The sequence below is a fragment of the Protomyctophum bolini genome (assembly GCF_963924005.1).
Source record: "Protomyctophum bolini genome assembly, chromosome: 14".
Classification (NCBI taxonomy): domain Eukaryota; kingdom Metazoa; phylum Chordata; class Actinopteri; order Myctophiformes; family Myctophidae; genus Protomyctophum; species Protomyctophum bolini.
In genome coordinates, this window is record NC_137875.1 from 31,369,259 (window position 1) to 31,387,073 (window position 17,815).

Genomic DNA, 17,815 nt, shown 5'->3' on the forward strand with positions numbered 1-17,815 from the left:
CCTGCTACTATTGCTCCCTTAGACTCTAAGGGATCAGTTTATTTTTGCCAGGTGAAGCCTGGCCTATTTTTTTCTCGGGTTGGCTTTAAGGACCTATAGTCATGATTGGCTGCCCCGAGTCTGAACACATACTCTGAAACGTCGCCTAAGCCAATGGGAGTGCCTTACAGCAAGTAGTTATATAAATGCCAGTCATACTTTGGTACAGTTTGTAGTAGTTCATAGTCTGCACTATTCCTAGTCCATTTTGACGTGGTTTTTTTTTTACTGAGAATATGGGAGCCTCTGTTGAATAAGTGGTCGGTTTCTTGTGTGATAGGGCTATCAGGGAGAGAGAGAAATCTCATTCATTTACTGCCTACTCCCCTGTCACAGGTGTTCAAAATTTCCTTAACAATGTATATTGTATCACATAGTATATTACGTTAGTTGTCAAATCTGATGATATTCTTCTGGCTTTGTTTTCATCCTTCTCCTTTCTCCTACCCCTACTTTTTAATGGAATGAAATTGCTATTCTATTGGTATTTTTCTATTGTATTAAATACAAATATAAGATTTACAACAGCCAAATAATAAATTCATGAAGCCTATAGAATATACAAATAACCAGTTACAAGAACATTTGTAGGCTACACGAACACAAAAGTACATTTATGGACGGGAACAAAAAAAACAATAACTATATGGACATATGCGAGGGCTAGTATTCAATAACATCCTGCATACTGTACATGTGCAGGTGTTGGATTGTACAGTTAAGATGATCATTTTGAAACTTCTCAAGGGAATTTTCGAGGGGGGGCAGCGGCGATGCGATATGTGATGCGATCTGATATACAGTATAAATATTCATTCAATCTGTATGTATGTTTACATCAATTTGCATGTTTCACTTTCAATCAATCAGGCTATCAGAAATGACTTTGCAAGTTTAACTAAAGTTTTTTCCATCTGTCCAGAGTGACAGATTACTTTACCTGGGTTACATCTTCTGATAGTGCTGACTGCTGAGTGCTGACATGACATAATAATCCCATAGTGTTTCATTAGCACGACGGAACGTGACAAAATAGTCTACAGCTGTTGTGCTGATGACAGGCAGCGCGCCATGAACACACGTTGAAACAAGGTGGTAAAAATAACAAGGGGTGGACAGTGATGTCACTGTTATGCAACACGGAAGTAGTATGGACTTGAAGCTCTTAATAAACCAGTCAGTCAGTGACATCACTGACTAATCCTTGGTGTTACTCTTCCTGCGACCGATAGCCCCTGAAACCAGGCTTTCACCGTCGTCTCGTCCTGACTCTTTTTCACTCTTCTTCTTCCCCCTTCATGGGCCCCTTGGGCCCCGGTTGCACCGTCGATATTTCCACCACTGGAGCTCAGGTGGAACTGAGCCTTTTATAGACAGCAGGTGGTGGTGATTGGATGAGGGTGGAGTCAGTTAACAGGCTGATTGGCAGATTAGGTGACTGAGGACTTCAAAGTTCAAACCTGCAGAGAATGACAAGGTGGAGGGAAGGAGAGACAGGGGAGGGATACAGAGCAACCCTAGACAAACTACACTATGTGGCACGTAACTGGTTTTCAGGCCAAAGAAAGTAAGACACTTTTTACACCCCTCAGATTTAAAGGCTAGTACTACACACCGTAGCCAGGCATTTCATCTGAGGTTTAGACCTTTTATTTACTCTAGGCGGCCCGAGGGCATGTAGAGGTGTTCCTAATTGCTAGATTACATAGATGGGCACAGTGTATCAGTAGGGGATGATTAGATACAAGACATCCCTCACCCATGGGAATTTAATGCTTTATCTATTAGTTGTGCAGGCAGGTTGAGGCAATTTTTTTTTGTCAAATATGTTTTTATTGAACAGATTATAAATTGTTAAACATTATGATATGAAATACATTTATTTTTATGAAACAAAATTAAAGACAAAAAAGAGAAAGAAATCCCTTAACCCTCCCACCCATACTGCTCACTGCATACTATATAATAAGATGATAGAAAGCTCATGGAAAACGTCTGAAAAGAAAATGGCGTACAGTCAACCATATCAATGGTATCCTGTCTATTACCGGTAATTGTTTCTACTCAGGTAATGGACAAGGGGCAGCCAAACCTTATCAAACTGTCTCTCCCTGTTTCTCAGGAAATACCTTATTCTCTCAAGATGAAGTGTACTAGTCATTTCATTTAACCAGTGCTTAAATGCAGGAGCCTCCTCCTCCTTCCAGTGTGTCAAAATTAGTTTTTTCGCTGTAATCAGACCATATGAGAAGAGTTGTTTCTGTGCTCTCGTCAACATAGGCATGGAGTCTGACAAACCCAGAATAATTAGTACAGGATCGGGGGCAATATGAATACTCAAAATATCTTAATCCAATATCTTTGTTTCCGAGGGCAAAGGGCGAATTGCTATGAAGAAGATTTGCTAGATCTATTGTATTACATTTGTCACAATGCGAAGAAAAATGTCTGGAATTGATAGAGCACGCATTCATTTCTTCAAGGCTGTCTTCCCAGAGCTCGTCTGAATTTGAAGTCCCCAGCTCATTTTCCCATGCCAGCTTAATAGCTGATGTAGGTTGAGGCCATTTTAACAAAGGTGAAATCCTATATGCTAGATGGGTGGACTAAACATGATGCAACTAAAACCCTAGGAATTGAGACAAACTGAACTGTCTGGAAAGTGATTGTATTAATTAGATGTTGAGAAAGTGGCTTCTTAGCCACTTTGGTAAAAAACGGTATGGTAAAGGTGAAGGCTGAGGCACACATGCCATTTTCTGTGGTCTAATTAGACAGGGACATAAAAATCCCTATGAGCAATTGTCAAACATATCTTATCAGTTAACATGTCCACCCAGTGGGACCATGGCAAAGAGTACATGTTGATTTCACTGAAAAGGGGAAAACCAAGTTTATAGTAGAGATTGACTACTACTGCCTGACGTGGTGCTAATAACAAAGTCTTGAGGTTTTTAGAGTCTTTTTTTGTATCCTACCGTAAATACTGTACAGTAACTCTTAAAATAGTGGGGAAAATTCAGACTGTGATGGATTTTAGACAAGGTCTGAGCTGTTCTAAAGCGCAAACACATTCTGACGTTTGTCACTCCCACTAAGATAGCAGATGGATACTTAAACGAGTTGTGTGCTGAGTGTGAAAATGCCATGTCGGTTGTAAACTTTCAATGGCACTTGCACCGTGCTTGGCATGTAAGATAGAGCCATTGAATAAAAACATATCTGTATTGATCATTCTGCAATCTGCCTTTTAGATTAGAAGATATCTTGAATACAAAGTTGAGTAAAGTCATGTACGTGGTTACTAAAATAGTTAGAACTCTCTCTCCAGGGAGCGTGCACTCAGTAAATGTCATGGCAATCTGCCCGATAGATTATAAAATAACTGAGCCGCTGAAAAGGTTATGGTTACCATTAACCAGCCTAGGCCATGCTTAATTTATACACTGGTGTTGAGCACCAAAATAGCAGATCACTGCTATTTTATATTTATAACTCTTTGCAGTTATGCTTACGGTAAGTGGGTTCATTGTTTTGAATGGCCAGCTGGGGTGCACTGCACAAAATGTGCAAGGTGTTGCATATTGTTTAATTAATGGTCAACACTCAACAGCCAAGAGAAGCTGTCCTACTGTAAATGTGAAACTAATGAACTAATGTATCCTGCTTGGACAATAAAGAAACAATCATAAAGAGAACTTTGTGTGTCGGTTCTTATTGTGAATAATAAGACACAACAGCTATAAAAAGTAGTCACTCCTTGACTATTACAGTACTGAAGTTAATTCAAAATGCCTTTAATGGACATTTACAGTATTTGTGATTTATATATGCAGAGGATACAGTATAGTATAAAATGAACAACGTGTTCTGAGTGTGGCAGTTAAAACCAAATGAAGCAAACGCGGCATATACTGTTTATGCAAACTAGATGTATCTGTAATTATAATTTTACACTTTCACATTTCTAATTTTTTAGGACAGAATACAGTACAAACAATAAACCTACAATAAATTAGCCTCAATTTCCATGGAATCATCATTTTTAATGGCAGTGACTAACAATTCAGAAGTTGGAGCCAAAACATTGATTTGATCAAATACATTTTCTTTTTTTTACAGCATAATTTGATTAATTATCATGCTGAGTCAATACATTTACTTTCACTGTATACCATAACTTTAAAGGGCTTGCCTTATAGACAATTTATGGTGCAGCAATTGCATTGGGCGTGTGTCCAAAGATCTACACTAGGCGCAAAGGTGTTGTCTGAATTAGTACGTAATTATTGGCATGTATTGGCAATAATCTAAATTACACCAATCAGAGTGTATTCTCCCATTCCCTTTACTAGCAAGGTGTGCTTTAGCTAGATGGATTGAAGGAGCTGCGAACATTTATCTGCTGAGAAAATATTTATGCTTGTGACCATCTAGCAGTCGGACTGTAGCAGTATTGATAATGTGGTATAATGATTTCAGGAGATGGAGAAAACAGGCATTTTGGGCATAGAAAGAATCACACCGTCCTCCAGAAATGTCTCTTCATTTACTCTATTACAGGTGCAATATCTTGTCATCAACTTAATAATCACATGCTCATTCTCAGTTATTTTTGAGTGCTGCAACCACTCCATCACACAGCTATACAGTGTCTGTCCCTGGGTCTGTCTGTCCGAGCACGAAAATAGCTTGGTTGGTTTTCACCATTTCTCAACCGTTTTGGACGCAGGGTGGCTTGCCGGAAACGGCCCGCATTCCTGTGGGTCTACAACTTCCGCGAATCCGCGGACCCCCCGGGGACCCCCTACATGCAGTTGCACCTGCACTCACTTCACACGGGTGTGCTTTTTTATTTATTTAAACCATATAGGGACAGATGTTGGCTCCCATGTGTCCATGCTTTGGGATGATTATTGCTGTCCATTGAGCAGAGAAAAATAATAATCTCTTTCTCTCTCCCTCCCTCTCCTCGTCGCTCGTCTCCATGCAAAGAAGATGGGCACTCCCCCATTGCAATATATTCATAATCTGACGCAGAAAATTCAATATTTTTTTAACCTCAAAGCAGAGTCTTATAGGAATGTCATACCCGGTTGAACATACTGTAAATGTTCCTGTGTTCATTGCTTTTCGATTTCAAGCAGTGCATGTGCGCACGTTGTGAACCCACCACATACATCGGCATGCACCTTGATCTGAATAATTCACTCTCTAAATGGTAAAGAAATATCTGTGCTGTCACAGCCCTGGATTTAACCAGCTTAGTCCTGCTAAAAGCGTAAGCTATTTTTGTCTTTTCTCACAGTGCTTAAGATAGCATTGCGCCAGACCACACCTAATTTTAAGACCCATTAGTGCACAAGGGTACATTAGGTAATTGTACACCCCCTTGGGTACTGGGCGTAATAAAATACTATATTAATGTTCTGATATGCTGCACCTAGCTCCGTTTAGAACCCGGTGTAGAATAGGTTATTCTGAGTTCATCTGCATTTAAATAATTATTTTCATAGATGGATTAGCCCATGTGTTCTGTATCTGTCAACTACTCAAGTACTTAAACTAAACCAAACCAAACCAAACCGTACTTACACCAGCAACATCAGGTCTCTGGTTTTAGCATAATGCTTTGGGATCTTATTAATTTCATGAACTTACAGGATTTCTTTCTTATTTCTTGTTTTCGTATTTTCACTGCCTGCGGGCACCAATAATAGAAAAAATGTAGTCTTGTCATATCAAAGCCCACAGCTAACTCGAAAAACTGTTGTTTTGAAGGTTATAATAAAATAAAAACTCTTATTTCAGTGTACTGCTACTATTTCAAATTAAACTTGATTTAATCAGAGAGCGTTTAGTGCTGTACACTACAGAACAGAAGAAAAACAATCAAAGAAAAAAACAGTGTCGACAAAAAGACATGTATATATGCATGACAAAAAGATAATTAAACAAACATTGGATGAGCTCAGATGCAATTAAAAGCCAAAGAAAATAAATGAGTCTTGAGCAGAGACTTAAAAACATTGATGGACTGGGCAGATCTAATATGGAAGGGCAGGCTGTGGGCTGGACATTTATTTGTTATTAAAGCAAATTATTTTTCAGCCTTGCCAAAACACCCTGGCCTCAGCCCTGTTCTCGCCTCGGACAGTTCTGAAGTTACACTGATGCCTGATCTCTTTATTACAAACACAACATAATGGCATCAACACACATCAAGGACAGGAGAAAATAACTCTGTTTTTCTGCTGAAACACAAATACTGTTTGTCTTCAAGGATCATGTAGCCTCTTGTGCACCACATCTCCAAAAGCTGTTTGCTTATATGCCCAGTATTTATACTCCGTCGTTATGACAGCACTGCACGCTGATAATAGCTGATATGCAAGCTCACACTGCGTTGCATCGTAATATGTTGTGGTCTTGTAGACCTTTTCAAACCATGCATGATGCATTTAAGTTTGCCTGCAGTTGAATGACCTTGATGAAGTTATGGGACGAGATCCTGCAGTGAGTTGATTGTTGCATTTGAATGTGACCAGACTCAGCCGTGGCCCATATTTCCCACCACTCCTGTGGTGTCTGGAGAAACTGTGCGCCTGTAGTCTGTTCAAAGATATGACAAAGTCAATCACATTACACACTTTGTTATGGGGCTTATTTATAAAAGTCACTGGCGGGTCATGTGTGATATTGGGGACACAGAGAGTCCCATAGGTATTGTGTTGTAGTGAGTACACAGACCAATCCACATTGACATTACTAATACGGGTGCATTCTACTTGTTTGTGTCTGTACATGCCATGTGTTGCTAGCCTCTGACAATGTCAAATGAAGTTTATTTCCTGCAAAGTACAGTATTCTGATTTGCTAATATATTTTTATTTCCGTTTCCATTTTCCATTTCCATTTTCTTGTTGCCACCAGCATCATCTGATCAGACATATTTTATGAAGGTGATTAAACACTTGTTTGACAGGGGACAAAATTTAGCTTTCATTTTTTCTTTCTCCACTGAAAGGTTTTTTTGGTCATGATTCACCAGGATCCTGAATTGCTTGATTCTAGGCTTAAATTATTGATATAACTTTTTTTGTAAATCTCTATGGGAAAATGGAATGGCTGATGAAAAATAAATTATAGTTAAAGTAACACTGTTACAGTTTTACTACAGTGTTGGCTTGGTAAGCTGTACGATATGGTGCACCATGGCCAGCTCAGGGTATAACGGAGAATATAGAATTCAACAATTTTCTCAGATCTTGTGTTATGAGATATCTGCAGTAGGCTGCATACCTTAATAACCCGCAATCCAATCCATATCCTTTATGTTGTATGAATCTGAAACTTCACTTTTGCATGAATGAAATATACACCTTTTCAACACATTTTACACATGCTACTTCATTATTTCATTGTAATTCTAAATAGTTGGGGTCATATTTTCAGAGACTGTTGTTGGAACAAGATACATTAGACAGTCTCATAGTTTCATACGATCTGCTTTAGTTAGCAGTTGATAGATTTATTTAATAAGAGTTTATTCGATCATCATGTATGATGATACATCATGCTGATACATGATGTGCGACACTTGGTCAGTCTTTCGGAATGCATCTGTGTTCAATGGTAGTCAGCCTTTTTTGTTTGTCTTTGGTTCAGGGAGCCCGAACTGTTGATGTCACCTCCGGTGGGGGAAGTTACTACGCACATTTTTTATATACGTCTGTTAAAGTCACACTACTAAATGCTACCAAATACACCAGCCAGTCATACTGAGACTATTGACAGCTGCCTTAGCTCCCGGGTAGGAAATGGTTCTAATACGTTGGAGTCTCTTTATAACTCACAGGCAGCAGGGGCTGTGCATAGACAAACACAGGTAAGGTGACACTGTGTAAAATAGAGATGCGAAAATATGGAGTCTATGCAGACGTCAGAATGATGTCAGAACAGGCCAGCTCCATATATGGACCATGGACAGGGGCCCTGTCCAGATCCCGGGCAGAGACCAGTTTCGAATTGCAGCCGTCTGTAGGTGCCCTTTCAGAGCAGTTTTGAAGGAGTCAAGGGATTTGCATGTCTTAATGACTGTTGGTAGGGCGTTCCACATTTTGGTGGCATAGGAGTGAAATGAATTTAGACCCTTGTTTGTGCCGAATCTGGGTTGCACATGGTTTGTTGAACTCCCTCTGGTGTTGGGTGTGGTCTTCGTTGACATTAAGGAAGTATTTAGACAGGTACATGGGTATCTTGTGGTATAGCGAATCTTGTGGACCAGACCCATTGCAAGGTGCTGTACTCTGTCGTCAACCCTAAGCCATTCCAGCCTGTCAAAGTGGGCAGGGGTGAGGTGGGTTCAGGGAGTGAGGCCAAGTAGTAGCCTAACCAGGGAAGTTTTGGGAAGTCTGGAGCCTTGTTTTAAGGGCCTTAGAGGTGCTGTGGTACCAGGAGGTGCAAGCGTAGTCAAAACCTTGTACGAGGGATCCTGTTAGAAAGACTACAGTCATTTTCCAAAGTTCATGTCTATTTTGATCCAGACATAGTACGCACCTCATGTCTCAATTATATGTAACATTTAACCCATAAGGTCTAGCTGCTGCCAACTCACATGTCAGGTAATTCCGCAAGACATACAAGTGACCTTCTATTAATTGGCTTTTCATAACGATGGAGAGCAGGGGCGAGTAAGAGAGAGCGGGAGATAATTATGTGGAATTATGTGGAGATGGTGAAATAAAAACAGCAGGTAGAGGTACAATAGGGGAGGGATAGAGAGAGAAACAGAGAGGGAAGGTGTGTGCACACAAACATTATTATTACTGGTATGCTAACTGTATTTATCTTATTTTACCCTGTTGTCTGTGCTAAATGTGACCAACATTGGATGAAAGAGAATTACAAGGAATTGTTCTGAAAATATTTAGCGTCATTCTATAAATAAGCGGTAGATATTGCTGCATTATTCTCATTCATATAGCTCACTGCCGTGTTGGAAACAAAGAAAACCACATGGTGCTCTGAATGTTACCTTCACCTCAGAGCATATAAGAGGATAAATAAGGCAGAAAGTCAACAAAATAAAACACGTTAACAACCAACTCATGTCATGGGGATAAAGACCTTGATTAATTGTTTTATTTCTCTGTGGAGGTGGAAACAATATTTTTAGTGTAAGCAAAGCAACAAACTACTTTTGTGTAGCTTCCTAGTCCTTGTGAGCTTCCTTCTAGGCATGCAAATTGATATTATTGAAATAGCATTGTAGCAAAACTCAATTAGTGAGATCAATTTCGAAGAGAACTTGATTGGACTGACATTTGCAAGGCGTGGTTCCATGCCAACAATGCAATCGATGCACACTATTTTGTTAGGCCTTGGGCATTGCCAGTGGTCTTGGATATGACGTTTATATGATAGACAGGATTATGTTAAGTCACTGCATGACAGTAAGTATATGATTATGTGTGTCTATTCATATTGTGGTTTGTATCGAGTATAATAATTTCTCTGAATGATTTGGTAGCTTTGTTCTTACAGCCAGCTTTATCACATACTGTAGCATTATTATTGTAATATGATGTGCATTCAGTCAGATACAAATGCATGAAATTACTACAGTACCATGGCATCAAGACACAGATATCAGTTGATTGGAAAATGACATTGTTTAGTTTAATTATTACATTCTGTTATCTTCTTCTACTGCATTGTTCTTATTGCCACTGTCCCATTCACTGCAGGTTAGAAGCATAACCTAATGTAAGCTAAAAGGGGGCGTGACCCAAAATAAATTGCAATAGTAGCCCAATCACACCAAAGGGCACGTTGACCCTAGTGATTCAACGCATGGAATTCAATGGCCCAAACCACACCAAAGGGTCGAGACGGTTTTAGCGTTAACTCCTTGCAACCGTTTGGACCCAAGGAGTACGTTGCATGGTGACCCTTTGGTGTGGTTAGGGCTTAATTAGGGTCATCCAAATAACATATTAAAAATCACACCCGTGTGAAGTAAGGGGCGCTAATATATTAAAGTCTAACTCATGTTGATTAGGTGATGCAATGGTGCGAACACAAACATTAACAATAAAGAGACTATGACGCAATGAGTTACATTATGACGTAAAGTGTCCCTTCATTGTCAATGGCGTTTACAAAACAAAGCTTGAACTAAAGACAAAACATGTGTATAGGAATGGCTAGCGACCCTCAAAAATGTATTATTGCTCATTTGATCATACTATGAAATCGTACATTGCTGTCCATCAGTCCATCAGTACATAACCTTCCCCATCCATCCTTCCTGACTTCGATGTCTCCCTTTTGACTGACACCTGTCCATTTAAACTGTAGACGGGCCTGCCCCAAAGTTATTAATGCAGCCGCGCCCGGCAACTGGCGAAAACTAGAGTTCACAACAGGTCCGAAAATTAAGGCCCAGCACTACCTGAACCCTCATCAAACCCTGTACACTCAAGGCACCCGCTGCCACCCTTAGATCTCCATATATGAAGCTGAGCTGTTATGACAGACCATATGTTGACCTGACCTCATCAAATGTTGTACACTCGAGTCAAGACACGCCCCATATATGGCCAGTACATAATTAATTCCATATATTGATCTGTCCCCCCATGCCAAAGCACCAGCGCTCGCCCAGCAGTCTGCTGTCACCCAGGCAGATGCCCTTTAAAGCGAGGTCGCTTCTCGCCATCAGGGCGTCTTACTGGTAATAATAACGATGATGATGTGCCCTTTAGTTGTCATTTTACTTACTGTACATTGTACATGAAATCTGGCTTCTGCATTTACCCATCCTAGCTATAAGGAGCTGTACTGTAGGTGCAGGTAAAAGAAAATAAAGGCAGTTAGAGAAACGTTAGAAAACGATACGATGGGAACTATGCACAAAACCAAAGTACAGTAGAATGATCAGGGGCCGGGGTGAACCGTAGCCTTCCAATTCCCAGACAGCCTCTCTCTACCCACTCATTGCCACCTTAAAGCGCAAAATGATTTTTCTTTTCTCCATGAGAAGTGGGATGTCTCTTGTCTCTCTCTCTCCCTCTCTCTGTATTTCTCTCCTTCATTCTTGTGGCAGCCTGTATGGCTTAGCTGCTGGGACTGATGTGTTTATATCTATTATTGTCTTTGCTTTAAAAGTCTCGTCTCAGTGGTGAGTAAACAGGGCTTTGTGGCACAGCCGTTTCCTTTATTTTCCGGCTTGGTTTGTGGCTGAGCTTGACAGCTATAGTGAAAAATGTTGGATCCATTTGTTCATGGTATGCTCATGTCTACAGTACACTACAGCACTTCAATGCACGTTCTCCAATCCGAGCACAAGATGTGTTGAAACCGATTTTGGTGGGAATGAATTCCACATCGATGTAACTTTAAACTCTCTCTGTCATGCCCCCCCCCCCCTCCCCTCTTATCCTCCTATACTGCCTCCTATATACTGCCTCCCTCACTGTCAAGCAAGAAAGCAAATGGCAATCGCAGGAGAGGGCATGTTCGATACTGCTCGCCTGGGGAGGCACAGAGCCAGAGAGAGGCTCAAACTTGATATCTAAAACTTTCAGAGACAGATTTGTGTAGCGAAGTGATGCTCAGGCGAACATGTCCAGGAATCAGACCTATAATTCCATGTTAATCCCTTTTTCCGTGGCACTGTCACAGCCACCCCCTGGAAGTGGCCACCGTAGCTTCTCCATGGACGTCTGGCTTTGAAGTCAGATATGCTGCCAGGCAGGGTCCTAGAATGGTTGTAGTGTGGCAGCTTCCCCTGGCCTCCTCCCAGGATTTACAGCTGTGCTTGTTTGTATTCACATGACAAGATGTTATAAAAGACAACTGAGAATTTGGTTTCTTGGCCTTTTTTCATTTTCATAATTTTCTCTGGAAAGAATGATCAAATTAAATGAGCTTGGATTTAGTTCTAATGACGGTGGGGGAGTTGATGTTATTAAGCACACTGTCACACTGTGCTATTATAAATTGGACCATAGCACGCAGGTAATATGTAAAGTACATCTTACTCCTGTTTATTTTGTAATGTGTGTAATCAAGGAGTGCTTGTCTCAGGTCTAATGTCTAGGTAATGTTCTACAATGTTAAGTTTCACTATACATCCTGTATGTAATTGTTGTCATTTGTTCTGCACTAGCCGTTTAACGTCACTGGTGCCATCACAGCACATGCGCCAAAGCTGGAGCAATACTTGCATGGAGCTTGCCAATATGTTTCTTCTTCGTGCCCAGCTCAGCAGCAGTTATTTAGTACAGCTTATTTAGTAGAGAGATTTGATGGAAAACCATAAACAAAACTATGAATAGAGAATTGGATTTGATGTTTTGTTGTAGGCGTTTTAGTTTGTGGAAGTGGAACTGGAAATAGTGTTGGAAGTGGAAAAAGTATTGAGTTACCATTTGAGTTTGATGAACATGTTGGAAGCCTCACCTCAGCCCTATACTCTCCAAAATTACTTGTTTTTTTTGCTCGAGTTTGAGGGGGTGGGGGAGAATAAACAATCTTATTTGTCATCACAATACAGTAAAATAATGCAGTCAAGGCACAAAATGAATTGCAATAGTTTAATGGTGCCAAGGGAAATCGGGGGAAAGCTATCTACAATTGTTCAGTGGTCAAACTATTGCCCATTGTAGGAATAGGGTACTACCTAGAGTAATGTACATTGTCCTCGTTCCAGGAAACAATTTGGAAACTAACGAAAGGGTCCTTTCATCAATGCAAACCCAAGAGTTGCAAATTAGGTGTTGCATGGAGAGGAGAGAGAGGCCTCAAAGAGCCCTGAAATGAAAGACTTTGGCAGTGTTTCAAAATTATTAATGCTTTAATTTCATGTTTTGTTCTGCCCTTTGAACATTTTTATTCGGAAGAATCCACCAACAACAGGGAGTATTTTTGTTGGCCGAAAATGACTTGCAGCAGACAAGAAAAATAGACTATTCTAAATAACTCTGCATGGTTCATGTCTTATTGTACTTACACAGTATAAATCCTCAGTGTCAGGTGACTATTTAGTTACCAGTGTTGGGTGTAACGGCGCTATTAATAACGGCGTTATGTAAGGGACTACTTTTATTGGTAACAGAATAAAGTAACTTGTTAGTTTAGCAATTTAGTAGTTAGTGTTCCTTAGTTACATTTCCAACAAAGTAATCCCGTTACTATAATGTGTCCCTGTTCATTCTGTTGGCAAGATTTAAAAATAATAAAGCCCCGATCTGTCTGCGGAGTTTATTTCTCCTGCCTTCTGTCCTGTGTGATTTATCCTTACAAGCCCACTATACCATGTACTACATCCTGCGTCTACTACATCCTGTAGTTCACTTAAGAAATAAAAGTATTGGTACAAGTAGATTTTATTTTGAAGAGGAAGTTGTTTCGGTTGTAGCCAGTTACCATGACAGTGGTGCCGGGTGGTAGTGGAATAATAAAAACAACACGCTTTTAGCCAAAGTTCATAAAAACCGCATGCGTCTATGACTTAAACAATGTAGGCTAAACACTTCGGAATTACGTTAAACATGGTATATCCACCGTGGCGGCGTCATTAGGTGAGTACTAGTAAATGAATTGTTAAGTTTCATAGTATATCATTCATCATTCATCAACAGGCTGTTGTTGATGATGCCCATCATGCCCCCCAAAATGAACAGGTTACACAGCCTACAGGATTCTCATTATGTTACTGTCACTGCCTGCAAGGATGGCCGCCGTGCCATTTCTTATAAACTATCTAATTCATACGTGGGTCGTCGTGGGTCCACGTGGAGTTGTTATTGTTGTTCATGGGCCACGGTGCGCGGCGTGGAGAGGGCATCAGAGCGCAGCGCAACAGTATTGTCTGTACTCTGCACTATAGCTCTTCCTGTCCAGTCCATAGAGTTATTACTCTAAGGTCCAGTCCTACGTGTATAGGCTGGCGATTGTGGCGACTTATATTCGTTAAAAAAGAGAGTTGTAAAGGGGATATTGTCTATGGTCAGTTCATGCATGTGTATCATTCTCGTTTTTAACCGGGCCGTGCGGCGCATTGACGGTAGGCAGTAGGGCTAATACAATGTAACCAACTTGCGAAAGCATAAAAAAATGGGTTTTAATTGTCTGGTAACGGAAAATAACGGAAAATATTCTAACTTGTTACTTTTCTCAGAAGGTAATCTGTAACGGTAAGGGATTATTTTTATGGGCAGTAATCCAGTAACCTAACGACGTTACTTTAGAAAGTAACGATGCCCAACACTGTTAGTTACATGTGTACACTCTCAGAGTTAAATTAACACTACTATTCCTTACCCGTTCTGATAGATCAACTTGTATAATATATTTGTGTGGGTTTTTTTATGAATAAAAACAGCAGTATAACATGAAAGTATTCTTACAAATGAATGGTAGGGAAATGTTTTCATGGCAAGGACCTCAACATTTACACTTATTAGCCCACAGACCCCCATTTGAAATCAAGGATGTGCACAAAGGTAGTTTGTGCACACACACACAAAGATGATGCAGGGCGATTCTGAATCCATTCCAAGCATTAGTTTTGGACAAAATGCACTCCTTGGGCTAAAAACGGCCATAGACGTCATGACAAATGTGATGAGGTCAGCACACTTTTGGCACATTTTGGCAAGTGGTTATGGCTGCTTTTAGCTCAAGGAGTGTATTTTGTGCAAAACTAATGCTTGGAAACCATGAAATCATGAAAACCCCCTAGTTTGACACGTCACATGCTACTTAAAGCAAAAGGAAAGTTTGACATGTGTTGCCTGCCACAGATAATGAATCTACCATTAACATCCTGGCAGGCAGGCAAAAATTTCAAACTTTCCTCCCAAAAAAGCCCAATAGTGACAGCCTGTCAGTAAGTAGATTTTTATTTTATTTTTATATATATATTTTTTTTTTATCCCACGATTTTGTAACCCATTTTTCACCCCTGTGTCAATCATCTAATGTGATCCTGGGCTCTACACACCCTCCACCAACCTAGTCCCCATATATGGGGGACAAGGGGAGAGCAACGGACTTGAACTCATGCTTCCTTCATGCCTGAGTGTCCAAGTTGCTCCTTTACACCTGACAGGGGGGAGTTTCCCTGGTTGGACGTAGAGCGTGGAAGGAACACGTTATTCCAACCAGTTCAGTAAGTAGATTCATGAACGTATGTACAGTATATAGACAATATTCTAGGCCAATAATAAATACTACCTGTAGGACTATACCAAATTTCCCACTTTAAACAAAAGAAGCCTGTCGGCTGCCGGACTAATGGGGTAATTGTAATTCACTAATAAAGTAATTATTAATTTATAATTTGTTAAATGGGGAAAAGGGCTTCGTTAAGACCTCCATAATATTAGGGTCAATGTCTGTGTGAGAAGTGGGAGCGATTGGTGCAGGCAGTGAGGAGCTACGACAGTGTTTCTGACATACATTCAGACATTGAGTGAATTATAGTGTGACGTGATGACGTGATAAGTTATATAATAATATAGTCAACATGTGAAACTTATTGCTTCACTGCTCAAGCAAGGTCAAGGACTTTCTTATCAGAATTTCCTATTTTGGCCTTGAGCCACTATACCAATCAATAAAGGCATGTTTTCTTAGACATAGGGCAGGCTATCCCCATGGGATGTATGAGGATACGCGTGCGTGCGTGCGTGCGTGCGTGCGTGATTCTCTGCATGCTTGTAGGAGCTTGTTCCATGCCAGTATGTGTAGCGTCTGATGTGAGCACCAAAGCTCTGGTCCTCTGAATGAGTCATCAAGGTTCTGCAGATGCAACAGGAGGAAATCTGAACATGCGTGAATAAACATACGCACGGCACACACACACACACACACACACACACACACACACACACACACACATCCACACACACACACACACACACACACACACACACACACACACACACACAAAACACCCGCCTCCCATACATAGCAGGGGAGTACATTTGCCAGAGCTTCCATTGTGAACAGTGAAAGGCTCTGCTGTTGCACCACCGCCTCTCCTCCCCTTGACAATGCAGCACTGACTTGGCACTTGCTGGGCTCCTGCTCCCCCGGTGTGTGCCGGGAGCGTAGAGCTTAGCGACGGGCCTCCGCCCTGCATCACCTTTGATTGTCTGCTGCGCACCAAGTTCTCTGGGGGAAGTACCACCTGCCACCAATCTCATATCCTAGTGTAATCTCCAAAGAAATGCAGAGACGAGTGTGCTTGTTTTGTCTCTCGCTTTAGATCAAGAGCAGAGCGTGAATATTGCCTTGAAGCAGGTGGATGAATGCCTAAGTATTGAGTGGGTGTTCAGATGTTGGAAGTGCTTGTTCATTTGCCAGTCTTGTGGAAGAAATGCTTTGGGAATGAAGTACCGTCTAAGTTTGCACCTGCTTAAAGATCTGTTCTATGTTTTCCTCTACTCTCTCTGATTCTTGGACCTTTTCTCCCTCATTCTCTCTTCTCTATCTCTGTCTCTCCTCTTACCATGGACACCCTCCTCTCCTCAGTTTTTTTTTATTCTGTATTTTAATACTTAATATTCAAGACTTTCTTGTAAGCATCATGGATGTTTTTATTGACAACAGACTGTGATGACTTGACTTGACTTGACGATGATGTGGTGTTGCTCCATCAGTGTTTCTTTCTTTCTTTGTTGATACTTTGTATGGATGCACTAAACAAAGTTTTGTCATATATCTCATACAGTGACAAATACAGATCTTATCTTATCCTCCTCCCAGATATCCGGGGTCTGCAGAACTTCATGGACCAGGCGTCTCGACTGGGACTGGACGTCTCCCTGCAGAGGGTGGACCGTAACGTCAGCCGCGTCTTCACCGACCTCTTCAACACCATGCGTACCGAGGAGCTCAACCGCTACCGGGACACGCTGCGGCGGGCCGTGCTGCTCATGAGCCCTCGGGGAGCCCAGGTGTTCATTCATCAGGTAAGCTCAGCCTCTGCGACCTCTTTTTTTTTACCAATGCAACGAGTGCGTGCAAGCTTCTATGGTCATCACAGATGAAAAGCCATGAATTGAAAGGCAGGGTTGGACCACATTCTGTGTAGGTGGATAACAACACAGAAAATAGCATAATAGCTGAACTGCCCGGTGGTTCGTTGGTAATGGAAGTCCCTGGGGCTCCATTATAATCCTCCCGGTAAAGAGTGATGGAACATGACGAAACGGCCTGTTCCTTCCGGCCCCATGTGAAATGTTTGCATGTTCATGTAGCTTATCTTATATGTTCTGCACATGTTGGCCTACTTGTTAATTACATGTAGCTGGCGTCAGGGAGCTTGAACGCATCCCAGCATCGATTTTAACCCACAATGATTCCTTACGTCACCCAGGGTGCAAAACATGGCGGAGCTGAAAGAGACATGAGCTCCCATTTGGCGTTTTGTTCTAGACTATAGACTATAGATTCATGTTGAACTCCGATATGGCATTTTTATGGCCGATTCCGATTATGCTACCGATTATATCGTGCATCACTAATATAATATATATATATATATATATATATATATATATATATATATATATATATATATATATTTATTTTGTTCCTGAAATAAATAATAGCCGAATATTAGCAATTTACAATAATGTGTGTCTAATGAACCCAATGTTGCTGCTGTGGCCATACATCAAAGCACATGTGTGATTTTTTGAGGCTGTGAGCATGTTCATAATTGTCATGGGATTTAACATACAGCAGGTTTGGCTGG

The 17,815-nt window shown here is 40.9% G+C and overlaps 1 protein-coding gene across 2 annotated transcripts in view; it reads left to right on the plus strand.

Annotated features, from left to right (window-relative positions):
* The window catches only part of grid1a (glutamate receptor, ionotropic, delta 1a), a 292,626-nt gene that overhangs the window by 154,886 nt on the left and 119,925 nt on the right, over window positions 1-17,815 (plus strand). For both annotated transcript variants that reach the window (XM_080781653.1, XM_080781654.1), the window contains exon 3: window positions 16,822-17,027. In XM_080781653.1, the coding sequence (XP_080637779.1) occupies window positions 16,822-17,027 (206 nt within the window). The remainder of the gene's footprint in view (window positions 1-16,821; window positions 17,028-17,815) is intronic.